We start from the raw sequence: 27,556 nt of genomic DNA, 5'->3' as shown, positions 1-27,556 counted from the left end.
TATATATATAATTATAATTATATATATATAATAATATATAATATATATAATTGTCTGGATATATCACGGTTCATTTATTCACCTACTGAGAACAACTTAGTTGATTCCAAGTTTTGGCAATTACAAATAAAACTATTATGAGCATCTGTGTCTAGGCTTTTGTGTGGACATAAATTTTCAACTCCCTTTGATAAATGCCAAGGAGTACAATTACTAGATTGTATGATAAGAGCATGTTTAGTTTTGTAAGAAACCACCAAACTGTCTTCCAAAGTGGTTGTACCATTTTGCATTCCCACCAGCAATGAATGAGAGTTCCTGTTGTCCCACATTATCACCAGCATTTGATGTTGTCAGTGTTCTGGATTTTGGCCATTCTCATAGGTGTATAGTTGTATCTCATTGTTGTTTTCATTTGCATTTCCCTGATGATATGTGATATGGATTTTTTCATTCATGTAATCTTTCATATGCCTATTTGCCATCTGTATATCTTCTTTGGTGAGGTGTCTGTTAAGGTCTTTTGCCGATTTTTTAATTGAGTTGTTTGTTTGCTTGTAAGAGTTGTAAGAGTTCTTTGTATATTTATATGACAGTCCTTTATCAGATATGTATTTTCCAAATCTTTTCTTCCTGTCTGTGGCTTGTCTCATTATTTTCCCACAGTATCTTTCAAAGAGCAAAAATTTTAATTTTAATGAAGTCCAGCTTATCAATTCTTTCTTTCATAGATCGTGCCTTTAGCGTGGTATCTAAAAAGTTGTTGTTAACCCCAAAGTCATCCAGATTTTCCCTTATGTTATCTTCTAGGAGTTTTATGGCATTGTGTTTTGCAGTTAGGTCTGTAATCCATTTTGAGTGAACGTTTCTGAAGTATATAAGGTCTGTGTCTGAACTCTTTTTTTTTTTCTGTGTGTGGATGTTTGTAGCTTCTTAAAGAATAAGTTAAAACTTCTGCTAATAATTTTTCACATCGATATTTATACACTATGAAACTTCACCTAAATTATAGATTTTATACAAAGTATATATTAATAAGCTGGATATTGTTTTTTACAAATCAAAGAACCTAGTCGGAGTTATTTTTGGTAATTATTGAATTCATTGGATTTTGTATAGTCATGTCAACATATCCTCTAATCCTTTTGCTTTGGTGTGTATATATATATATATATATATATTTGTTTTAAAAAGGCAGTTACACCTTCTTAGCTACATTATATTCAGATAATTTAAAAGGAAATTCACTCCTACTACTACAACACACCTCATTTATTTCAGCTATGTATTTCTGCTATATAAGTAAGACCTCAGTTTCCAGATTTATCCAATTGGAATAATAACATGCTATATAGAACAATAAATGATTATCAAAGGTCCTTTGCATTCACAATGGTATATTGGAATACTTAAAATAAAAACAATTTTGCAAGTGAAAACATCACTTCCATATAGTTAGGACATTCCTCATAAAAAATACCAACTTCAAAGCTAAGTTTACCTTTACCTATGCATGTCTCATCAATACTTTTAAAATGTTATTTTCCCCTAAAAGCTAGAGAGCATATTTAATATGAAATAGAATAAACCTACTCTCCCTCCCCTACCTCAAACCAATGAAAAGATTTCATTAATGACTCAGCAGTGCTATGGCCAAAATCAAGAGTTATGGCAAAAATTTCAAGCTAAAAGAGATTACTTCCTGTCAATATGTTTCTTTATTGCTTTGTAACAAAGACATCAAAATCTACATTATTACTTCAATCTCTCTGAGAATCTTTAGACTTAGATATTGCCATACCTTCTGGATATTTTCATCTAGATGTTCTGTAGTGAGGCTAAACACAACAAATTCCAAATTGAATTTCCTTTTCCGCAAAACTATTTGTTCTCCTCTTTTCTCCATCTCAGTGGATGACATCACACCATAGACTTAGTTGCGCAAATAGTCAAATTAGAAATCATCAGTTTTATTTAAAATATTAGTATCTTCTATATGCCAGAGACTGCTGAGCAAACATTGTGAATAAAACAGATGAAGTCCCTCACTTTAGATAATATCTCTAAACAAATAAACAAAAAAGTATTTTCAGATTGCAATAAATGTGATAAAGGAAGTTAAAGAGGTGATTTGTTAGAGCAGAGGTTCTCAAAGTGTGATCTCCTTTCAAACAGCATCAGCGCGACCTAAGAACTTGTAAGAATGCAAATTACTGGGCCCAATCCAGACCTACTGAATCAGAAACACTAGAGGTGGAATCCAGCAAGCCCCTCAGGTGGTAGTGATTCTACTAAAATCTGAGGACCTTACTTGTGTGACAGCTCATCAGCTACTTTAGAAGCAGTAGTCAGAGAAGTTCTCTGAGGAAATGACAAGTGATTTGAGTCCGGGTTAATGAAAAGGAGCCAATTATTCAGAGTCTGGGAGAATGTACTTCAGAGTTTGGAAAAAATTGGTCCCATTCCAGGAAGAGAAAGAAAGCTTTCTCATCATGGAGGAAGATGAGGGAGTGAGGAGGAGTGTAGCATAACATGCAGCCAGAAAAGTAGGCAAGGGCTTAATTGTTTCAGCCTAGTAAGGAGTTGTTATTGTTATTCTAAGTGAAATAGTAAGCTATGACAGAGTTCAAGCAGGAGAATGGATTGATTTTATTTAGTTGTGCAGAATAAATTATAGGAACACAAGAATAAGTCTTATCTAGTTATAAGATCATAAGGAATATAAGTAAGATATTAAAGGTACTAGCAGGGAAAATGTAAAGTAGATGGATTCAGTATACATGAAGTATCTTGGAAGTAGAAATAGTATGATTTACTGATGGATAGGATGCATATGAGTGGGAAAGAGAAGACTAAGGGATGACTCTTGCTTGTGCTGGGTGGTGGTGCTGTTAATTGCAATGGTAGAGTTGGGGAAATGGAGTAAGAAGTGTTGAGGAGCATTGAGAGCTCTGATTTTGGCATACTAAATTAAATAGACTTTTTGGACATCCAAGTAGAGTTACAAACTATAAAGCCATCAGTCCAGATGAGATCATCTAGGGAGGTAATGTAGATAGAGAAAGGGCTTAGTACTAATAAGTGGAGACACTCAAGTATTTAGTTGTTGTTTAATAGAGGAGGTCCCAGCAAAGGAGAATAAGAAGTAATTCTCAGAGAGGCAGGATGAAAATCACAATTACCTGATGCAATAAAATCCAAAGAGAGGCACAATTTTCCAGAAGAAGGGAGGAGTAACATCGGTTGAGCAAAGAAAGTGAAGTAAGATGCAGAGAAGTAACCATTGAATTTTACAGCATGGGAGTCATTGATGACTTTGAGAGGAGGAATTAACATGAACAGAAACCAGACTGGAGAGGGCTGAATAATAAATGTGATTTAGTAGAGAGAGAAATGCAAAAGAAAAAAAAAAAAAAAAACAACCAAGCCAGACTACCAAGACAAAATCAAACACCCCCTTTACACTTTATTAAAGGGAAATAGGGGCTAGGGTAGCACGTGGACTTTTCCTTTTCTTTCCCAAACTTTGCTTTCTAAACCCAATTCACTGTTCCAACTAACAGGTATTGCCTGCCTACTGTATTCCAGGCACTGTTCCAGCTGCTTCTGGCAGAAAGATGGATAAGATAATCACTATTTTCAAAAAATGTTTACCTATTACAGCAAGTAGGCAATATACAGATAATTTCCACAAATTAAACTGTGGTGAACGGTTCAACATCAGCATACGGGTTGGGAAAAAAAGCATTTATCCAGAAACACTAATCCTAGTTCAGGGTTCAGAGAACACTTTTTAGAGAAGAAAACAATAGTACTCAATAGTACTAGTAATAATACTGCTATGATTTTAAATATTTTTTTGCTAAGCTTGTGCTCACCAATTTGTATATGTTATTCCATAACAAACCTATGAGATAATTATTATTAACTCCATTTTTATAGATGTTGAAACTGATATTTCCCAAGATGATTTGAAGGAAAAGTGGAATTTACACAGTGAAGAAAAGTTGTTCTAAATAAGATAAGGAATTGTAATGGTACATATAGGAAGGGAGAAAGCGCTCCAAAGAGTTGGGCTTCTTGAACGGTGGTTACAAAATGTGAGCTGGACCAGGAACATCGGCATTACCTGGAAACTCAACAGAGAAGCAAATTCTCAGGTTCAACTCTAGACCTACTACACTATAACCTTTCAAGATGGGGTGCAGTAAAAACCCAAGATGGGTGAATCTGACACTCTAAAGTGTAAGAAGACTGTTCTCAAGCACTAAGTGTTATGTAGGATGTGAACAAAGATGAAACAGGAGTGATAGACAAGGACCAGGTATCTTGGACATATTCTCGCTATGTACAGAAGGCTGAGTTATTTCTTCGTAAGTGATAGGACTCACTGAAATATTTTAAGTTGGGAAGTCAGATTTAAGTAGGTCATTCGAAGAATAGATTTGAGTGGGACATGACTGGGCAAGGAGATCATGGAGGAGTCTAGGAAAGAATGCTCACAAGCCAGGTGTCTTGTACAGAGACACTCAATATGTTAATATAAAACTAAGGATGTCTAAGTTACTAAGTTTCCTCTTTATATGAGCACTTCATGGGTTTAAAAAATATGAAGTGCTTCCTTAGCAGACTCAGAGGAGAGGGATCCCAAACCCAGTTGTATGTTAAGACAATGGGAACTAAGGGCCAGACACAGTGGCTCATGCCTATAATCCCAGCACTTTGAAAGGCTGAGTTGGCGTATCATTTGAGGCCAGAAGTTTGAAACCAGCCTGGCCAACATGATGAGACCTCGTGTCTACTAAAAATACAAAAATTAGCTGGATGTGGTGGTGCATGCCTGTGGTCCCAGCCACTTGGGAGGCTGAGGTGGGAGGATTGCTTGAACCCAGGAGGCAGAAGTTGCAGTGAGCCGAGAGTGTCACTGCACTCCAGCCTGGGTGATAGAGTGGGACTCCGAAAGAAAGAGAGAAAGAGAGAGAGAGAAAGAAAGAGAGAGAGAGAGAGAGAAAAGGACAATGGGAAATAACTACAATTGGGTGGTACTTAGATCAAAGGGATATGACTGATGTACATTGCTTAGAAATTTCATAATGTTGTAGGATATATTAATAGCAGTTTTCCAATTGTTTGTTATTGTTCAAATGAAAATACTCTAAGCTAGTCATTCAAAACAATTTCTTTTAAATATAGCCAATGTGTATATGTAGAGTAACTTATAAGATCATTTTAGACATGTCAAAAATGCTCGGGAATGTTTGTTGTAACATATTTCTACAATATAAGACTACAGTATTTTGCCTTCTTTCTATTATTTTGAAACATGTAAAAATGAAAATGTATTATCATTTGTCTGAAAATTGGGATGTGGGACGTTCAAATGGACCTTGATATACATGGTAAGTTTAAGTATAAACATTGTAAAGATTAATATAGAAATATTGTATTTTCTGTATTTCATGAGGCAAAAGAATAAATTGCATGTGACATATACATATGCTGTATACATGTATACTTATGTTGAATACAACAGTGTCATGAAATGATTTAATACTTTCACTATTACTGCATGTAATATATTAGTGAAGAGGTTTATTGGTGAAAATGAAAACCGCTTTGGCATCTTTATTTTGGAATTTTATGTAGTATATTTTCCTCAGTTCTACAGTATCTATTTAATACCATATTGTGTTATTATATATATATATATATATATATATATATATATATATATATATTATTTCCCTTACATTTCATAATTATTTTACAACTGAGAATATGTGGTGGTTGAAAGTGTAGAATGTAATCACTCCTTCCCTTAACCCAAGTTCTAACCTACAGGGTTTCCAGAGAAAGTGGTTTCTCCACATTTATACTCTTGACTCTAAAGTCTATTTATACAATGAATGTCAAATTTATTTCTGAAACCCTCTTTGAGAATAAAAGTGCCCTTTTATTCTGACTTATATGAAACTTTATGGTGTGTATAAGTTACCTTTTGATTATGTTTTGCATGATTAAAATTTGCAAAGTTCTTATGGCTCCAAAGAGCCTACCTGTAATAAACAGCTTTCCCCTTCTAAACCACAAAACAGGTCTGAATTGCTTGGGCATTAGAGCTAATTGCCTGCCTACTTCAAAGGAAGAACCTGAAAAGAGAGAGGGGAAAAAAGTCACAGAAGCAGAGGCATAGCAGGCAAATCCACCTCCAAAGGTTATGAGTTGTGGCTTGGAGGAGCCGGGCAAAGTTATGGCCTCAGAACTGCTGTTTGCGATTAAGTTGATGGGGAGCGTCTATCCCACAATCTTTCCCTGCTGCTGACACAGAGTCTTTGTTCACATTCAGATTTCTCAAACTGTTGCCAGGGTCAGGCTGAGGTCAGACACCACAGTGATGTATAGAAGAACATGTCTGGGAATTTCTCTCACACTTAAAACACATACCAGAAAATGAAGAAGAGGACCCTGCAAAATCTGTCTGATGAGACCCAGATTATATACTGTAGCTTTTCTTTTAGTGCCTTCATAATTTTCTTTTTCTTCTCCTGACACACAATGTTTTATTAATGTGAGTTGCGATAGTCCTTACAATTTTATGTCCCCTCAAGATAAGGACACTCAGTGGCACGCTGACACTTTATTTTCCAGCCCCGGGGGAAAGGCCCAGTAAATCTACTCCAAGAATTCTTGCATCCTTTCCCCAGGATGAGTTGAAAAGTAATTGCCACAAGCCGTCATAGGTCGCGAACTAGAGATCATGTCACGTGTGTGAACTTGGGAGGGACACAGCCCAATCCAGTTGATCTCAGCCCTCCAGCCTCCCAAATCCAGCTCAGCCACCAGCACTTTACCTACCAGCATGGCCTGGTGCTGGGAGGGGGGAGCCTGTGTTTGATCAGTAATTATCACTGACGGGTGAAAGCAGGCTAGCGCCAGAAGAGGTGTTGTTTCTTTCTCTTCTTGAAGTTAAATTTCTGAGTGTATTTGCCTGAAAGGGAAGCTTCCCTCAAACCCTCAGATGATTGACCCCCTAAACAAGGGCCATCCCTCTGCTTTTGTGCAGAGGCAAAGGGCAAAAATGGAATAAATGGATTTGTATGGTGCCTTTGAGGACTCACAGTTGAAACAAACTCTTATTTTGAATGTATTTAATGTCCTTGTTTTCTCTTTAGCTTTTTAGAGTTTTCTATTGAGCCCAGAACTGTCCCCTTCTGTTGTCCTGCTCACACAGTTGTAGAGCATGGCTGGCAAGTGAGGCACTAAATAGAATTTTTTTTTTTTTTTTTTTTTTTTTTTGGTGCTCAGCTGCTACATATGACAGTGGATATTTCATTCTGCTGTCAGAATGTTATTAATAAAACATGGGGTGTGGAAAGGGCCACGATTTCCCCTTTCAATCACTATAGCATTTGCAATGAAAATTTTATTCAGTGTGTAATTTTCAGTTAATGCTTGACACTTAAAATGTCCATAGCAGCGTTTTGTATGGTTATTGAAGGGTTAATTGTATCATGTTCTCTGCATAAAAGCTCTGCTTATCAAAAGCAAATAGAAGAGTGTATGCAAATGTGTGTCGGTGACCTTTTGCCTTTCCAGGGTTAATTTATATGGTCATTAAAGATTTTATGAAATTGAGCAGCCCGGTGCTTCAAATCCCATTTTACCTTCTTCTCCTAATTTATGTAATTCCTACCTGAACAGGGGAATATGATTTTTATTTTTTGTGCTGCAATGAAAACAGCATGCCATGCTGTGGGGAGTTGCGAGCCTGGTTATCTGGCATTACTCAGATTGCTAAAAATTCATTAAAATGTGACATCAGCACAGTGAGAGACAAATGATCACAGGATGAAAGAGAACAGTGGGCCTTTCACGGATTAGTGCTACACAGCCCCAGCATAGAGGCTAACTGCATAAACAGATTAATCCACCAGCAGTGGCATAGCTAAGATTTACAGAATAATTAAATAGGGTTGAGTTACTATGAGGATTTCCATGTAATCTAGCTGGTGTGAACCCGTGAATGAGGTGTGGGGTGATGCAGTTGTCATAGAAGTATACCTTGTTATATCCTAAGCCCAGTATAGCTCCCCCTACAGAAAAAAAAAAAAATCCCCAATGTCACTGAAGTTTTGAGATCTTACTCTCAAAAATTTCCAAAGAATTCCTTTGGGGTCTGGGGTCTGAAGGCGGGAGTAACACCTGTCTTATATTTAACCCGTTGTTATATTATTTAAGATTTTTTTCTAAAAATCTGTTTTTTTTTTTGTTTTTTTTTTTGTTTTTTTCCCGACACCTATCCCAGTCCATGGAGCAGTGGGTTTATGTTGTTACAAGGTTCTACTATTGAAATCACAGAATTGCTTTATACTCATTTTTTAAATATGGTTTCAGTTTAAACGGTACTAAAAAGAATTTATTTTAATTTAGTATAGACCCATCTTCTCAATGGATACAAAAGAAGATCCTTTAGATAAAAAATTTGCATTGGTACAGTCAGCATGATCAGCATAGACTTTCGCATAAATTTGTGTTCTCATTTGAGTATGAATACCTGTAGATGATTCATAAATAACAAAGTTTTCAAGTGGTCACCTAGTTTATTTCAGCATGAATTTTTGGGAGGTTTTCAGTTCTACTGATTGGTCTGCCTTTCTTAACAGAAGAACAAAGTGAGGAGGCAGAAGGAGCTATTAAGCCTACAGCAGTGGCCGAGGATGACGAAAAAGACACAAGTGAGAGAGACAATAGTGAAGGCAAAAACTCTAATAAAGACTCTGGTAAGATGCAAGAATCTTTCACTTTGGCATTTCCCTATACCCATTCCCTGCCATCAACTCTTCCTTCACCATCCCCCCACCCCAGAAAACTTATTAAAAGCTTTTAGTCATTTTAAACTGTCTGAACATTCCCACTACTATTCATTGCATGTGCATTTTGCATGTGATTTCTATCAGTAGCCTCCCATTGACCTATTTTTAATCATAACCATCTGACAGAATAGATGTGGATAAGTTGAAGAATATTACAGGACGACCAGTGAGATTATTTTTTAATCAAATCAGTTTGTGTGCTTGTAATTTTTTAAGCGCCTTTCATTAATCTTAGCTATACTTGTGATTCCTCTGATGGCATATTAATTTTTCATAAGCATAGGATTAGATATCACTTGAATTTTGTCATTCAGTCACATGTATTCGCCCACCAAACCATGTAACCCTAAAAATAAATGCTAGTTTTCGTTGCTTTTTTACAACTTACACTCAGGAATTTGCTCTTTTTTAGGGCATCTATTTGAGGTATTTCAAACAAAATCCAGGGAAAAAGTTTACAGATGATTCAGCCTAAGAAAGAGGAAATATCATTGAAAAGGGATTAGGTGCTGGGTAATTTTGATCTTCTAGAATAGACAAATCCCAGTAATGAAAGCTACTGTCTTTGAAAACAAACCTTCGTGTCATGACATTTACTTGTGCACAAACAAACCCTAGGCCAGCATCTGGTGTGGATACCTAAGGCTTTTACTGTGTTTGATTTGGCAAATATATGACTTCATCCATGCTTTGTATGTATGAGATGGAAATCTATGGTTGCAATGAATATTACATTGGCTACTTTTGCTGCACGCTATACCTAGTTTTATTATGTTGGACTCATTGAAGCAGAAGAAGTGCTGAAACGGGTTCAAGCCTATTAGTTTCAGGTAGTCATCTATCTTTTCCTTGAATTCCAGTGACAGCCGCATATAAAAGAGCTTGTATTCACTATGAAGACATTGGGTTGCACAAAAAATATCATTTTTACATGCAAGTTTATTTAAACCTGAATCATCCCACATTTGTAATTCAGTCCTTACATATCTAAGTTTTGCATTCCCTTTAAAAATTATCTGAAGGGCCTCTCTGCTCCCCTCCCCACACTATTCAGTACTAAATTTCTTTCAGGAGGCCAGTGAGAAAAGCGTCACTGAGATTTGCTCCTAGGATATAGTGTCTAACATATGATTCTGATTTGACTTAAACAAAGAAGATTGAAGGTTGATATTAAGCCACAAGTAATGTAAAAAGAAGCCTTAGCTGTATATTAGTAAGCTGGCTCCTGAAGTTACTGAGGAGGAATTAGAAGTACCTAGTGATAAGTTAATGTGAAAGACGGTACCGTCTAAACTTTATTTGAAAAAGATTGGAAATAGCAAGGCGGTTTTTTCACTTTCTGTGATGGACCTTATCAAATTAGCTGCTTGCCTGGTTCAGAGAGGGCAAGGTTCTGTCTGCGTTCAGTGGTATCTTTCACAAAGTAGTACCAAAATAGATTGCAGAATATATCCTTCTCATTCTTCAGAAGAATGTATAACAGAGATATCAGATTTGTGTTAATTCAATGCCCGTGTAATACTGAAGTATATGACATTATGCCAGGTCTTAAATGTCTAATATATAGTACCTTGTAAAGGATGGATTCTGGGAATCTCTAGAAAAATTGATCTAATTTTACCATTGAGGAAAGAATCTGGCTTGGAACATAGCACAGATGCCAAGGCTCTGTCTTTACCAGTGCCACTTACTGCTCCACAAAAGTAGTGGGCTCAATCACTCCCTAATGGGCTAATGAATTATTGTTCTTCCTTGGGCACCTAATTGTACCATCCAGACAGGACTTGGGCATTTGAGAGGATACAGACAATTGTATAATGGTAGTTATTTAAAACAAATTTTATCCCCATAGAAATGCCTTCCTGGGTTTATCTGTAAAGATAAAAAATAAGCTCTAAGCAAGGACCAACTAAAAGCAGTTGCTGAAATGCTAATATTTAGCTTTAAAACCTTCCAGCCTTCAAGACAGCTCTTGTGGCTGACAACTAACATGAACATTTAACAAAGTTTTCTGCCTTCTAAATTGAATGCTTTTAGGTTTAAAAATTATTACATGGATTTTCTCTCATATGTATTTCTAATGATTAAATAACCACTTATATTTATTGTTTTTCTTTATATGTGTCATAAATGTAAAAAAAATACTAGCAAGTTTACAAATAATCACTATCTTCGTATGTTAGATGAGAAGGTAGTTTGAGCCAACTTTAACACAGAATTTTTTAGACAGGAAGGAATTAACATATGTTAGGAAGGCTATGTTTGTGTAAGCTGTTGTGCTATGTTGCTGACATTAATCTGCAGGAGTAGAGCTTTCAAAATGAGACGTGGCAATATGCAAGTTATATTTGCTGAATATTCATTCATAATAGAAAAGCCTTCTAATGCTTCATTTATATTGTCATTTAAATCTAGTGCCACTTTAGATTAATTATAATCCAAATTATAGCTCTGTGCAGTACAAGAATTAATACAGAGTTTATCCAGATTAATACATTTGCATTGAAAATGTAATATGTCTCTGCCTTGGCTAAGGGGACCACTTTTTAATAAGGGAGTAAACATGAGGAAAGATGGAAATTAACCTTCATTATTGCAATTAAAATTATCCTTTCATTCTAGTCTCATTAGAAAGAATACTGTACTGGTAATTATAATTTATAATTATTTGGAGTTGAATAACATCTTCTGTTATATCCAAGTTTTATAGTATTCAAACTTTATTAAAAACATTGACTCATTAATATAACTCAGTACTTAGTTTTTTTTTTTAAAGATTTGCTTTGAGTACATGTGCATTATTGGATTATTCTTGCCTGTTATGAGTATAAACCATTTTACAGCCTTCTGTATTTTAGGGATTGAAAATTATTAAGAAGGCGGTATCTGCATTGAAATGAATTATGTCATTTTTTATATTAGCAATCTCATGCAAGTTAAATAATCCCATAACTGACAGGTAATCATTTTTTTCATCTATTTGGCAGTGCTTATTTGTAATTAGACTTCATTTTTTAGTTAAAATGAATGAAAATGACATTGTTTTTTGAGAATATTGTGTTGTCCTCAATAACACAAAATAAATTAGGATCCTATTTAAAATTTTTTTCTGTTCTAGGGTAACCAACAGTGTTTATTTCAAATAAAGTTGCAGACATAAACTATAAGCAATCATAAAACTTAAAACCTTTCTCAAATTAATTGACCCTTATTTAATAGGCATTTCCAGGATAACACAACTTAGAAAAAAGATCCCAGAGTTGATTTTCTATAATTTACCAGGGATGCCATAATATGAAACCTAAGATAGTATCCCTTTGAGTAAGAAAGGCATACACGCATAGAATGTAACATCCTTCGTCTTTACATAAATAATCCTGATGACTTGCCTCATCCTCCAGAATCTGTTTTTGTCATGTTACCACATCTCGATATTCTCTACTTTCTCTTATTATCAGTGCCACGCATTTTTGAGGTACCTAGCTAATGTTAGATGTTCTAGCTTTCATTTATAACTTCTTTGTAATTTCAAATAAAATGGTCTTTAGGAGGCTCCTGGCTTTTATTAAGATTATGGTTTAAGTTAATTAGCCAGAAAAATTTTGAGGCTGACACATACTGTGTTGAGTACTACAGCCAACAGTTGCTGCAATGGCCATGTGATAGTGACCCTAAAACTTAACTCTTACTTTTTTGATACAGCATAGAACATCACTAAATTCAAAAGCAATTATATTTTTGATGAATATTAATAAGCATAAAAATAAATAAATAATTCTTAATATACATGGAATCAATTATACGTTATGCACATCAGTGTGTAGGCTTAGTAAAATATCCTAGATCTTGAAATCAATACATTTTTTGATCCCTGACAGTCTCAATATGAGAATAAAATACACATTATATATGCTTATGGAAATGAGTCTATAGCTATACATTTAATAGATTTAGAAGTTTCTGAAATATTTATTCTATTTCTGATGATCCAAAGGGCCTGCAAGCAACAAAGTCATGGAAATTCTCTTTTAACTTGTGTGTGACAGTCTTTGATAGCACAGAGACCCAGATCAACTTATTGGTCATGTCCAATTCCACCATGTACGCAAAAGAATGATAAGGGGATATGACAGAGTATTATTCTCCTAAGGAAACATATTCTTACTTATTAGTGTGGGAACTTTTAAAGAAACATCTCACAGGAGAAGGCAATTGATAGACATTGGTTGATTTAAATGGCAATAATTTTATACAACTTAGTTTGACATTTTAAGCAGTAAGTTTTATTTGAAAATATAAAATATCATTGTTTTCTTAAATGTTTGCTTTTTAACACTTTTAAAACAATATTCCAAGCATATTCAGCTTTGAGAAAGAAACATATATTCTTCTATTCCAGAGTTAATTATGACAAGAAAATAGGAATTATGACTTTCCTATTTTGATGTATCTTTTGATATCAAATACTTGGGCATTTTTTAATCAATGTTAATGAAGCTTCATCTTCTTGGATTTAAGTCACAAATTCAAATTATCATGAAATTTCAAATATCTAAGAAATAACCTAAATGTTCTCCAACATATATATTAAATATATATAAAGTATATTGTATTATATAAACTGTGACAAATGACCAACTCTCAAATAAATTCTAGTGCTTATAAATCTAGAAATCAGTATCAGTGTAATCTGATGAAAACTTTGCATTAATTCTCTGTCTACTATGAACCACAAGAGAATAAAATTATTGTCATGATGTCATTTAAATTATATTTTAATTTTGGTCTGCATGGAATCACTCTTGCTTTTATATTTCTTTCTGAATTTGAAATTTCTGAAATTATTTATAAGGTATAAAACATGCATCTCTCTTCACAGTTGAAATAGAATGTATTTTTTTTGTTTGTTTATTTTTACTTTGTTTCCATAACATCCTTGACCTTATTTTTAAATTAAAACTGGGTTATTTTGCAATAAGGTACAATTTGTTCATTTATATGAACCGTATGTGGATTGAAAAAAAATCAAGATAAATCTTCATGCACAGCATACAATCAGATTACGCCTGGACTATATATTTACGCGGGGTCTGATAGCAATCAGTGGTTTAGCTTCATTGCATTTCAAGATGTATTTGCACCCAGTTGTCCAGTGATAGTGTCCTCACCCTGGAAATAATTTAGTTGCAAATTGACTGGAAGATGGTGAAAATTGAAAGTTAAAATTAGAAATACTCATAATAAACAGCAGAAAAAAGGTCAGATGATGCCATGCTATGATGAGATTGGAATGGCTGGTAAATGAGGTTTTGTGTTTGTCGTGAGATGTATGTGACATGCCTACCCAATGTCGCTGTAATATCTAGCCTTGCAGAGGAGATTATTGGGCAAATTGATGCTGGAAAGAATTTTCTGTTAGTCTGGGAAATTAGAATTGCACTCTTTTCTTTGATGTGTATGAGGCTCCTATTATACTGCTGGTCTGGGCAAAATTTGAAATCATTTTTAACACCAAATATTTGGATTAACCTCATAAAACCATTGTCTTCTTGAGATTTGTACTAAATGTTATATGTACAGCCAACTGCTGAAATATCTACAGCAAAGAGTAAATCACTAATAGCAGCAGCAGATATATGTGATTAATTTTACAATCCTTTCCATTTTTAAATCCGTTTATGATATAAAATTATTATTATTTGAGTTTCTGAATTATAATCAGTCAACCCTTCTCAGAATGTTGAAATATTTTAAGCGTCAAAGAATTTCAGAAAAGAGATAGGTAATTAAATGTTAGTGGAAATAATGATTTTTTAAGTTAGTATTTGTGAAAGGGAGTAGATTTGCTTTAATGTGGTAAAGGCATTCTGAGACACCAGAGAGCATGTGTTATTGATGAATCTTTCAAGGCCACCTAGGGTTATCTAAACATGAAACAGGAGTACATTTTAAAATACATTTATAAAGTCCACTTAGTCAGTGGACAAAAAGAAGTGTTCTTATTTCCTTTTGCGATTAACATTATCTAAAACTGCTTATAGGTTCTTTTGTGATTCAGTGTGTTTAAAGTCACAACTGTTTGAAAACATAATTTTCTCATTTTGAAATTGTGTTTTAAATTGAGTTGTTCTATTCTTTTGGGAATCAGGGATAATCATACCAGAGAAGGAACTAAAAGTTAGTGTGGCAGGGGGTACCCAGCCACTCCTGCTGGCAAAAGAAGAGGATGTTGCAACAAAAAGGTCAAAACCTACAGAGGACAATAAATTCTGTCACGAACAGGTAAATACGTTTTTCCTCCTTTATTGTGTAAATCTTTATTTTTTATTGCTCCTGATAGTTTTAAAGCCCCAAATGATTCCATGCTGTTGAAATGTATGTAGACATTGCAATTGGCAATATAATTAACTTGTGGTATTACTTCTGATGTTCTAAAGTCATCAGAATACATTATGTTCAAATAGCTAGAAGAGAAGATTTGAAGTGGTCTCAGTACAAGAAATAATGAATGTCTGAGGTGATGGATATCCCAGTTACCCTTATTTGATTATTACACATTGTAAGCATGTATCAAAATATCACATGTACCCCCAAAATACAACTACTATGTATCAAATGAGAAATGCATTAACTAATAGTGGCCATGTTTATTCAATATTTTCCAGTTCTATCAGTGTCCTTATTGTAACTACAATAGTAGGGACCAAAGTCGTATCCAGATGCATGTCCTATCACAGCACTCAGTGCAGCCGGTCATCTGCTGTCCTCTCTGCCAGGATGTCCTCAGCAACAAAATGCATCTCCAACTGCATCTGACACATTTGCACAGTGTGTCTCCAGATTGTGTTGAGAAGCTGCTTATGACAGTAAGGATGCCAAATATTGATGCATGTGTGACAAAATCTGTGTTAAGAATGTCAATATAAAATCTGTAATTATTGGTTTATATTATATTGTTTATATTATATTGTATTTCTTCAGAGCTACTTAAAGCTCTGTTATTGCTCATGTTATAGGAATCACATTGAAGGCCCATATGTGACCTCTTTTGCTTGGAACAAAATATAGAACAAGGCATTGCTTAGTAAAGAACATTATTTTGCAGTCTTCTTTTTATATCTATAATGTTCATCAAATAACCCCAGTGGGCACCTTGCATTTCAAACTTGCTTCATTATCATTATATAAAAAAAAAAAAAAAACCTACAGAAACCTGTAAGCCATAATAATAATAATAATAATAATAATAATAATAATACATTGCCACAGCATTGATCTAAAGTTTGAAGGTGTGGCATTGATCTGTAACATCCACAAAACATCCCTGCTTTGGTTAAGAAAAATAAATGTAAATGGGATATGCTACCAGCAAAAGACAGATGTGATGGAATTTGTGATTTCTGGGGTACATTTGACATAAACACCTTTGGTTTTCAAAGGTGCCTGTCCCTGATGTGATGATGCCAAACAGTATGCTACTGCCAGCAGCTGCCTCTGAGAAATCAGAGCGGGACACGCCTGCAGTCATGACAGCTGAGGCATCTGGGAAATATTCAGGTATGCCATCTTATCATCAAGACTTGTGGACAACACAAAGCTTAGGGGCTTTGCATTTGTGGTGGTGCCCAAAGATTATTACTATCAAAAGATTTTTGTAAAGCATGGGGGAAAAATGTATGCCATTTCAAAGAGCCATATTTTCCAAGGCATATTTTATGTCTGGTTATCTGTAAGTGACCTCAGGGGACCAAGTGTCAGACACCCAGGAAAATTCTGTGTGATCTAATTCATGAACACCAAGGGATGGCCCTTAGTATCACACTAATTGCAGCAAGCTGTAATGACCTTTGACTTGCTTCCCTTTTCTGTAATTTCTTGAGGCCAGAGGTGATTTCTTGTTTGCCTTTATATTCCCAGTACCCAGTCCAGTGCTTGCCACATAGTAGTTCCTCAGTAAACATTTCTTTAAAGAACTAGTTAAGAATTAAATTAGTTAGCCTTTAGAGGCCCCTATTTATAATATTAATTAATATTTAAGGAGTAGATTTTCTTATTGTAAGAGAGATGTTTGTGCTTTTTCCTAATAGGTGAAAGTCCAATGGATGACAAAAGCATGGCAGGTCTTGAGGATTCAAGGGTTAATGTGGAAGTAAAGAATGAGGAGCAGAAACCACCTAAAGAACCCTCAGAAGTCTCAGAATGGAATAAAAATAGCAGTAAGGATGTGAAAATCCCAGACACACTGCAAGATCAATTAAATGAACAGCAAAAAAGGCAACCGCTCTCTGTTTCTGACCGCCATGTCTATAAGTATCGCTGTAACCATTGTAGCTTGGCTTTCAAAACTATGCAGAAGCTTCAGATACATTCCCAGTATCATGCAATTCGGGCTGCGACAATGTGTAACCTCTGCCAGCGCAGTTTTCGTACATTCCAGGCTTTAAAAAAACACTTGGAAGCAGGCCATCCCGAACTGAGTGAAGCCGAACTTCAACAGCTGTATGCCTCCTTGCCCGTGAATGGAGAACTGTGGGCAGAGACTGAAACGATGGCCCAGGATGACCATGGCCTAGAGCAGGAAATGGAGAGAGAGTACGAGGTGGACCACGAAGGGAAAGCAAGTCCTGTAGGAAGTGATAGTAGCTCTATTCCAGATGACATGGGCTCTGAACCAAAGCGGACCTTACCTTTTAGAAAAGGGCCCAATTTTACGATGGAAAAATTCCTCGATCCATCTCGTCCATATAAATGTACAGTGTGTAAAGAGTCATTCACCCAAAAGAACATTCTCTTGGTCCACTATAATTCAGTTTCTCACTTGCATAAGCTGAAAAAAGTTTTGCAGGAAGCCTCCAGTCCTGTTCCACAAGAAACCAACAGCAACACAGATAACAAACCCTACAAGTGCAGCATCTGCAATGTTGCATACAGCCAAAGCTCAACACTGGAAATCCACATGAGGTCTGTGCTCCACCAGACAAAGGCTAGGGCTGCAAAGCTGGAGCCCGGTGGTCATGTGGCTGGTGGGCACAGCATTGCAGCAAATGTTAACAGCCCTGGCCAAGGGATGTTAGATTCCATGAGTTTAGCAGCTGTAAACAGCAAAGATACCCATTTAGATGCCAAAGAATTAAATAAAAAGCAAAATCCTGAATTAATCTCTGCTCAACCTACACATCACCCACCACAGTCACCAGCACAAATTCAGATGCAACTACAGCACGAATTGCAACAGCAAGCCGCATTCTTTCAGCCTCAGTTCCTAAACCCAGCCTTTTTGCCGCATTTTCCTATGACCCCAGAAGCACTGCTGCAGTTTCAGCAGCCTCAGTTTCTCTTTCCATTTTACATACCTGGGACGGAGTTTAGCTTGGGGCCAGATTTGGGCTTGCCAGGCTCTGCCACATTTGGGATGCCTGGCATGACAGGAATGGCTGGCTCCTTGCTTGAAGACCTAAAGCAGCAGATTCAAACCCAACATCACGTTGGCCAAACTCAACTCCAGATACTACAGCAACAAGCACAACAATACCAAACCTCACAGCCCCAGCTGCAGCCTCAAAAACAGCAGCAGCAGCCGCCACCTCCACAGCAGCAGCAGCAGCAACAGCAGGCAAGCAAATTACTGAAACAAGAGCAAAGTAACATAGTGAGTGCAGACTGCCAAATCATGAAGGATGCGCCGTCTTATAAGGAGGCAGAAGATATTTCTGAAAAGCCAGAAAAACCAAAGCAGGAATTTGTAAGTGAAGGTGAAGGACTCAAAGAAGGCAAAGACACAAAGAAGCAAAAATCCTTGGAACCATCCATCCCACCACCCCGAATAGCTTCAGGGGCCAGAGGAAATGCTGCCAAAGCGTTATTGGAAAACTTTGGTTTTGAACTGGTCATTCAGTATAACGAAAACAGGCAGAAGGTACAGAAGAAGGGCAAAAGTGGTGAAGGCGAAAACACTGACAAACTAGAATGTGGAACATGTGGTAAATTGTTTTCCAATGTTCTTATTTTAAAGAGTCACCAAGAACATGTACATGGACAATTTTTTCCATATGGAGCGCTAGAAAAATTTGCTCGTCAATACAGGGAGGCCTATGACAAGCTTTATCCAATTTCTCCATCTTCTCCAGAAACGCCGCCCCCGCCACCTCCTCCTCCTCCCTTGCCTCCGGCTCCTCCACAGCCTTCTTCTATGGGTCCTGTAAAGATCCCCAACACAGTTTCTACTCCTCTACAAGCCCCACCCCCCCCTCCTCCCCCGCCCACCCCCCCTCCTCCTCCCCACCTCCTCCACCTTCTGCTCCCCCGCAGGTCCAACTGCCAGTTTCTCTGGACCTGCCACTCTTTCCTTCCATTATGATGCAACCTGTGCAACACCCTGCACTTCCTCCCCAGCTTGCCCTGCAGCTGCCACAGATGGACGCACTGTCTGCAGACCTCACCCAACTTTGCCAGCAGCAACTCGGATTAGATCCCAACTTTTTAAGACATTCGCAGTTCAAGCGCCCACGGACAAGAATTACAGATGATCAGCTAAAAATCCTGAGGGCTTATTTTGACATCAATAATTCTCCAAGTGAAGAACAGATCCAGGAAATGGCAGAGAAATCTGGCCTGTCCCAAAAAGTTATCAAACACTGGTTTCGAAATACGCTTTTTAAGGAACGACAGAGAAATAAAGATTCGCCATACAATTTCAGTAACCCTCCTATAACGGTTTTAGAAGACATCAGAATTGATCCACAGCCCACCTCTTTAGAACATTATAAATCTGATGCATCATTCAGCAAAAGGTCTTCTAGAACGAGATTTACTGACTACCAGCTTAGGGTTCTGCAAGACTTTTTTGACACAAATGCTTACCCAAAAGATGATGAAATAGAACAACTCTCCACTGTTCTCAATCTGCCTACCCGGGTTATTGTTGTATGGTTCCAGAATGCTCGTCAGAAAGCACGAAAGAGTTATGAGAATCAAGCAGAAACAAAAGATAATGAAAAAAGAGAACTCACTAATGAACGGTACATTCGAACAAGCAACATGCAGTACCAGTGTAAAAAGTGCAATGTGGTTTTCCCCAGGATCTTTGACTTGATTACGCATCAGAAAAAGCAGTGTTACAAGGATGAAGATGATGATGCCCAGGATGAAAGCCAAACAGAAGACTCCATGGATGCCACCGATCAAGTGGTGTACAAGCATTGCACAGTGTCTGGCCAAACGGATGCAGCCAAAAACACTGCTGCCCCTGCAGCAAGTTCTGGCTCTGGGACCAGCACCCCCCTGATTCCATCACCCAAACCAGAACCTGAGAAGACCTCTCCAAAACCTGAATATCCCGCAGAAAAGCCAAAGCAGAGTGACCCTTTTCCCCCTTCTCAAGGCACCAAACCAACCCTGCCATTAGCATCGACTTCCTCAGACCCACCGCAGGCATCCACAGCCCAGCCACAGACACAGCCACAGCCGCCAAAACAACCCCAACTTATCGGAAGACCTCCCTCAGCCTCTCAAACACCGGTCCCTTCCAGTCCACTACAAATTTCCATGACGTCTCTCCAGAACAGTCTACCTCCACAGTTACTACAATACCAATGTGATCAGTGTACAGTTGCCTTTCCAACTCTGGAACTCTGGCAGGAACACCAGCACATGCACTTCCTTGCTGCTCAAAACCAATTCCTTCACTCTCCATTTTTGGAAAGGCCCATGGATATGCCCTACATGATATTCGACCCCAACAATCCGCTGATGACTGGACAACTGCTGGGCAGTTCCCTCACTCAAATGCCACCTCAGGCCAGTTCCTCCCACACCACAGCCCCCACCACCGTTGCTGCTTCCCTAAAAAGGAAACTGGACGATAAAGAAGATAATAATTGCAGTGAAAAAGAAGGAGGGAATAGTGGTGAAGATCAACACCGAGATAAACGCTTGAGAACCACGATCACCCCGGAACAGCTGGAAATACTCTATGAAAAATACTTGCTGGATTCCAATCCTACCAGAAAAATGCTTGATCATATTGCACGCGAAGTAGGGCTGAAAAAAAGGGTGGTGCAAGTCTGGTTCCAGAATACACGAGCGCGGGAGAGGAAAGGCCAGTTCCGGGCGGTGGGTCCAGCACAGTCTCATAAACGGTGTCCGTTTTGCCGAGCCCTGTTTAAAGCAAAGTCGGCCTTAGAAAGCCACATTCGCTCTCGGCACTGGAATGAAGGAAAGCAGGCAGGTTACAGCTTGCCACCAAGCCCTTTAATATCCACCGAAGATGGGGGAGAAAGCCCACAGAAATACATTTATTTTGATTACCCATCTTTGCCATTAACTAAAATTGATCTATCAAGTGAGAATGAATTGGCTTCTACAGTGTCAACACCTGTTAGTAAAACAGCAGAGCTGTCGCCGAAGAATCTTTTAAGCCCTTCTTCTTTCAAAGCAGAGTGTTCTGAGGATATAGAGAATTTAAATGCCCCTCCTGCTGAGGCTGGGTATGATCAAAATAAAACCGATTTTGATGAGACTTCATCGATTAATACAGCAATCAGTGACGCCACCACCGGAGACGAGGGAAACACTGAAATGGAAAGCACCACAGGAAGTTCCGGAGATGCGAAACCGGCTTTGTCTCCCAAAGAGCCAAAAACTCTGGATACTCTGCCAAAACCCGCAACCACACCTACCACAGAGGTCTGCGATGACAAATTTCTCTTTTCTCTCACAAGCCCATCCATCCATTTCAATGACAAAGATGGCGACCACGACCAAAGTTTTTACATCACAGATGACCCGGATGACAACGCCGACCGCAGCGAAACGTCCAGCATAGCAGACCCGAGCTCCCCAAATCCATTCGGATCCACCAATCCCTTTAAATCCAAAAGTAATGATAGGCCGGGTCACAAGCGTTTTCGAACGCAAATGAGCAATCTTCAGCTCAAGGTTCTCAAAGCTTGCTTTAGTGACTACCGAACTCCAACCATGCAAGAATGTGAAATGCTAGGGAATGAAATTGGTCTGCCCAAACGCGTGGTCCAGGTGTGGTTCCAAAATGCAAGGGCAAAGGAAAAGAAATTTAAAATTAACATAGGGAAGCCTTTCATGATCAATCAAAGTGGAACGGAAGGCACCAAACCAGAGTGTACCCTCTGTGGGGTGAAGTACTCTGCCCGCTTGTCCATCAGAGATCACATCTTCTCCAAACAGCACATTTCAAAAGTGAGGGAGACCGTTGGCAGTCAGCTCGATCGGGAGAAAGATTACTTGGCTCCGACCACGGTTCGGCAGCTGATGGCACAGCAAGAACTTGATCGTATAAAGAAAGCTTCAGACGTGCTGGGCTTGACGGTACAGCAGCCAGGCATGATGGACAGCAGTTCTCTCCACGGCATCGGCCTGCCAGCAGCCTACCCCGGACTTCCCGGCCTTCCTCCAGTCCTTCTCCCCGGAATGAACGGTCCATCCTCCTTGCCGGGATTTCCACAAAATTCAAACAGTAAGTAATTTAAAGGAGAGTGAGTCTAGTTAATTAAGTAGCAACAGGTAGACAATCACATGTAACCAAGACCGGGGTGCCTTTGGTTTTATTTTAATTTCAGCTAGTGAAACCAATACATTATTTAAAGTAATATCATATGGGCTATAGCTAATTACCATGAAGTAGGTCAACCTGAAACACACACACGCAAAATAAAGACTAGGTAGATCATAGCAGATTCTCAGATATATATTATTTGTATTATTACATCTCTATGTCATAGAAATATTATATTTATATACTAATTTCAATCTTGATTTCAGATGGCATTCCAGGACAAACCTGTGGCTTAGTATTTGGTACACATATTTAAAAAAAGAAACATTACTTAATATATTTATTGGTATCTTAATTTATGGTCTTTCCAAGGGATGGGACAGTGGTGTTTTTGTTTGTCCCCTACGCCGCCACCCTGTGACACCCAGAGTTCAAAAGTTGAGGCCTTCAGCCACAGGTATTCATCCACATGGTTCCTAGCAGATTAATAGGGCTTATGTTTAAAGTTCAACAACTAAAAATGTGACTTCTGTGATAATACAAAATTAGCATTGCTATACAATTTTGAGTTTTGTAACCTCCATTGCTACTTGTTATTTAAATAAATTCAGCAACCTTAGAAATACGTTAATATTACTTCATGCCTTTCTTCTCTCACGCCTAGCCCCAGATAAAGTTTCTACTTCAGGCATAACAAATTTGTAAAGCTGTTTGAGGCAACCTCAGATGCTGAATCTAATTGTGTGTTCATCAAAAGATACGCAGTTTGCACAGTTTAGCTTTTGTGAGTAAGTATAGGTATTCAAATATATTATGTTAAATAAATGGACATAATGTGCTAGCCAGTCATGTAGCCAAAAATATAACAAAAGTTATATATCACCCAAAATAGAAAAACATGGTTCTTTACAATTTAAGTAAGTTTTGTTTTCTAAATTATCAATGATTTTTTTTCTTTTTAAAAGGATAATTTAACATGTTAAACGGACATCTAGAATTCACTAATTATATATATATCTATGTTTACAAAAAAATAAGGAAAGCTTTTTTCATTTTTACAAGTTGATTTTTTACATAAATTTCAAACTTTTCAATTCCATCATTTTCTTACAGAAAAACAAAATTGCCACTGTGATCTTAAGTTATTTTAACTTTTAGTTTGGGAGGTGTGAAAACAATGACATCCTATGGCCCCTCAGCCACTGCTAGCTTATCTGGTTTTCTGTTCTGAGTGAGTTGGTTTTTAAGAGAAGCAGAATAGAACTATACATATAAAGAATGTCACCAAGAAAATGTCTGCCATGCTCCTTCCGTGAACCACCTTCCCTCACCCCAAAGGTACTTTGGGCTTCATTATCTAGACAATTTTGGAGCCTTAAATATTAGAGCTGTAATTAAGTGTTTTGGTTGTACATTGTATTTAAGTAAAATACAAGTATTTGAAGAATAATGCAATGACAGTTTTTGTTTTTTTTTTTTTTGGTATATGGTACGAGTTTTGTTATTTTCTAGTCCCATTTTACATACAACTGATTATTAACTCAGAAAAATATCTTATATGGAAAGATTTCTATGATCAGTTATGTAAAATAGAAGAGTTTTGATATTTTTACATGGGCTTAAAACAGTTGAAATATCTGTACCTTTAATCTTCAAGTCTACTTTGATTGATGATGACTGTGTTGTCATCCCAGTAAGTGGTGGTCAAAGCACCTTGTTTTTTTCTCCACTGAGTCTGAAGGCCTTTGTTGGGACAGTGGTCCTTCTGCCAACTGCCCTTTGGTCAGTCACTCTGATACGGGCAGCCAGAGGGCCTAGGTGAAAGAAAGTGAGAAAGGAGGAGAAAGAGATATTTATGAAATATTTAAATAGACTAACCTTTTTTTCTCATTCTACTCAGCATAAATTATATCCTCTCCCAAAAATACGGGTCCTATTTGTAATAGCACTGGTGAGAAGATGTTGGAGGCATTCACTCCACAGCTAGGAGTATCTTTAAATACACGAGGTACCCAGGAACTCAAAGCTGTTACATCTGCTGCTTTATTAAATCATAGACCGAAACAGACTGTAGAGTGTTATAAAGAGAAAAACTCCATGAACATTGCTAGCTACTGAAAATTTCAATTTCTCTCAACTTAGTCCTTTGTGAGAGATTTTAAACATTAACACAGCAGAATTACCAGTGGGGCCCCACCTGAGCGCCTGAGTTCCTGCACTTTCAGTTCATGTCTTTATTAGGTTAATTTACTTATGGTGGGTATTGCTGATTTTTTCAACCAGCCCAGTAGAGCTGCGGTTCTCCATTTTCCTATGATCATTTTCTACTATATTATCTGTCACCAAACAATTATCTTCTTTGTTTAATGGGAGAGATAGGCATACCAGTAAAGGCAAAATCAAAAGAACATTATAAGTAAAATATTTCTGCATTTCTTACAAGCCCTGGGCTCTTGCTACAATTTGTTATTAATATGAACATCTTTGAGAATATGACAAGTTCCTCTTGGCTCCTTTTTAATAAGATTTAGTTATGGAAAAGCCTTCATTTTAAGGATGTCCCATCCCTTTGAAAGCAGGTTCCAAGATTTTGAATAGAAGGAAATCACTGAAAATCACTTCAGTGAATATAAGATGATTATAAGAGTTTATTCAAAGGCTACACCCCCAAAATAGCTTAACTGCAGTGTAAAATGTTCAGTTTTAGTATTTATCAACTTCTGAATTTCCTGGTTTAAACATACACTTTATTTTATTTTGGGAGGTAGAATTGTTTTTCTGGTTGGATATCGGCTTTAATACTCACAAAACTTTCTTACCTTCCAAGATATCTGCAAATGTTTTATTCCGTCAAAATCACTAAGAAGGCCCTTTCCAGCGTAATATTCATCATGTATGCTTGCTTCCTAAGCAGTGGCCAGCCCTGTGTTCAGTATCACTATCTACTATTGCTTTGCTCACTTTTTAATAAAATGAATTATTTTTTCTTTAATTTTGTTCACATCCTAGTTTTTCTATCATGATCATACATAAAAAAGGGAGAATGGTCATAGAAAATCAATTTATGTTTATGTACCTGGAAAAATTAGAAAACTTTAAATTTGTATTTTATCCTTTAGAGTGTTAGCTGGCTTTGGGATTATGCCCAAAGTGAAATTACTTGCTTTTCTATTTTTAATTTATTTACTTTATCATTTTAAGCAATGTCTGATTTTAAATGTTCCATTAGTGTTTGGAAATACTGCCTAAGCTGATTTCCTTAAATGGAACTTTAGAACATGCCTTTTGCATTTTTCTCATACTTTAATGTAATTTACTAGCACATTTGGGGTAAATCTAGATAAGAGTAAGTCCTTAATAATTTTAGCATAATTGTCTTTGGCCCCATGTATATAATTATTTTCATTTCCAACCTCAAATATAAACTTGAGGGACCTCAGTCAAAGAAACTTGGAGAAAATGAACTACATATGAGTATGTTATGAAGCAGGCATTTTCTTCTGAAAGCATTACTTTCAGGAATAGGTAGCTATTTCAGAGGAACAAAACCCAACAAAATAATGGTAGTATGAGAATATTTACAGAAAAACTTTTAATTCTATGTGAAATTTCTAAGAACTGAGGTGGGAGTTGGGAAATGGGAGAGAATGTATATTTAACAATATAACTGGATAAAAGATAAAATTTGATGCACATTTAATTGTAAATTACCACCACTTATTCCACATCTCTTTTACTGTTCAGCTTTTCTCTTCTATTTCTGGTTTTCTGGCTACTGATATTTTACTGCAAATTTTTATAGGCTTATTTATTTTACTAGTAAGCCAAGTGCACATAGTTTATTATTCTTAATCTACATGTCTTTTCCCAAAATTTTTAGTGTAGCTCATTATTTAACTCAGCTTTTTTCGTCAAGATGTTGGATATTTTTTTAATTCCTGATAATCTTTGATTTAGGATTATTTGGGATTCCTATTGCAGTCTTGTAAAAATCTTTATTACTTCATTATGTAACCCTAGACAAAAACATGTAGACCCTATATGATGGGAAAGACTAAGTCAACAACTATTGATCCATCTTGCTTTCTAACCACAATTACTGTTTTTTCATGTCTCTGTTTCTTAAAATTTATCTTGTCTTAAATTTTCATGTCAGAGATAGGCAGGCCAGTAATTTCCTCAGATTTAGGGGGGAAATCAGGTGAAAGGGAGTACAATTATTTTTTAGGAAGTTGTACTATTATGAGATCTAGAACTAAGGTTGGTTTTGTGAGTAGGCAAAAGAACCTGGCTACCAATGTAATATTTTAGCAATGCAAGTAAAGTGTCCTCCACCTGAATCACTCAGGCCTGAAATTTTACAATTAGATAATAATTCCTTTAACTGGACATATTATCCTCTGTTAAATGGAAAATTGCACAGACTGTGATGAAATCAGAATATCATAGCAGGAAGGAACCTAAAAAATTATTGAATCTAGTATATATTGAACTTTTTTCATACTACTTTATTCATTTCTTCAGTTCTTTCTTGCCAATGAATTTTTATAAACAGGCAAGTAGACAGGCAATACCAGACACAGAATTTAGGAATAAAGGCAAGGGAGTTATGCTTGTGGACCCCAAAGGGAAATCTATTACTTCACAGTTTTTCCTATGGTTAGGTCTAAGTCCCAGGAATCTAGACATCTATTACTAAATTGGATTAAAGATCAGAGAATTTATTCATTCATTCCTATCATACACCAGTAAGGCTTGGGCTATTTTTCTTTAAATTTCTTTTAAATATGTGAGCCATTCTTCAGTAAAATATGTGTATTTGCTATCAGATTTTTTTCTGGAAATATGTTATTTTCCTGGATTTTCTTTCCTTTTTGCTTCTTAAATATTTGAATTATTTAACCCCTGAAATTGATTCAATTAAACCAGAAGATAAATTGGAGTGACAGATATAAAATGTAGTCTCCTCTAGCTCATCTGCCATTGAGTCATAGATTTTCTTTGTCAAGCACCTAACACCCCTAGGACTCAGTTTTCTTATTTAAAAATAGAATGTTTAACATCAGTCCCCCACTGCTGTTGAGGATGTTGGGAGATTGTTCTCTAACATCATGGAAACTCCTTAGAGACTATCACTATTACAGCTGTAGAAATT

At 36.8% G+C, this 27,556-nt stretch overlaps 1 protein-coding gene across 1 annotated transcript in view; it reads left to right on the top strand.

The window, feature by feature from the left end:
* The window catches only part of ZFHX4 (zinc finger homeobox 4), a 201,424-nt gene that overhangs the window by 169,442 nt on the left and 4,426 nt on the right, over positions 1-27,556 (top strand). Inside the window, 6 exon segments of the mRNA XM_017866864.1 lie at positions 8,664-8,780; positions 15,022-15,155; positions 15,539-15,739; positions 16,313-16,430; positions 16,961-19,147; positions 19,150-22,362. Coding sequence (XP_017722353.1) covers positions 8,664-8,780; positions 15,022-15,155; positions 15,539-15,739; positions 16,313-16,430; positions 16,961-19,147; positions 19,150-22,362 — 5,970 coding nt within the window.

This window comes from Rhinopithecus bieti, unplaced genomic scaffold (assembly GCF_001698545.2).
Source record: "Rhinopithecus bieti isolate Rb0 unplaced genomic scaffold, ASM169854v2 scaffold_2735, whole genome shotgun sequence".
Lineage (NCBI taxonomy): Eukaryota > Metazoa > Chordata > Mammalia > Primates > Cercopithecidae > Rhinopithecus > Rhinopithecus bieti.
Note: the sequence above shows the minus strand (reverse complement) of the source record. Positions and strands in the feature narration are given on the sequence as shown.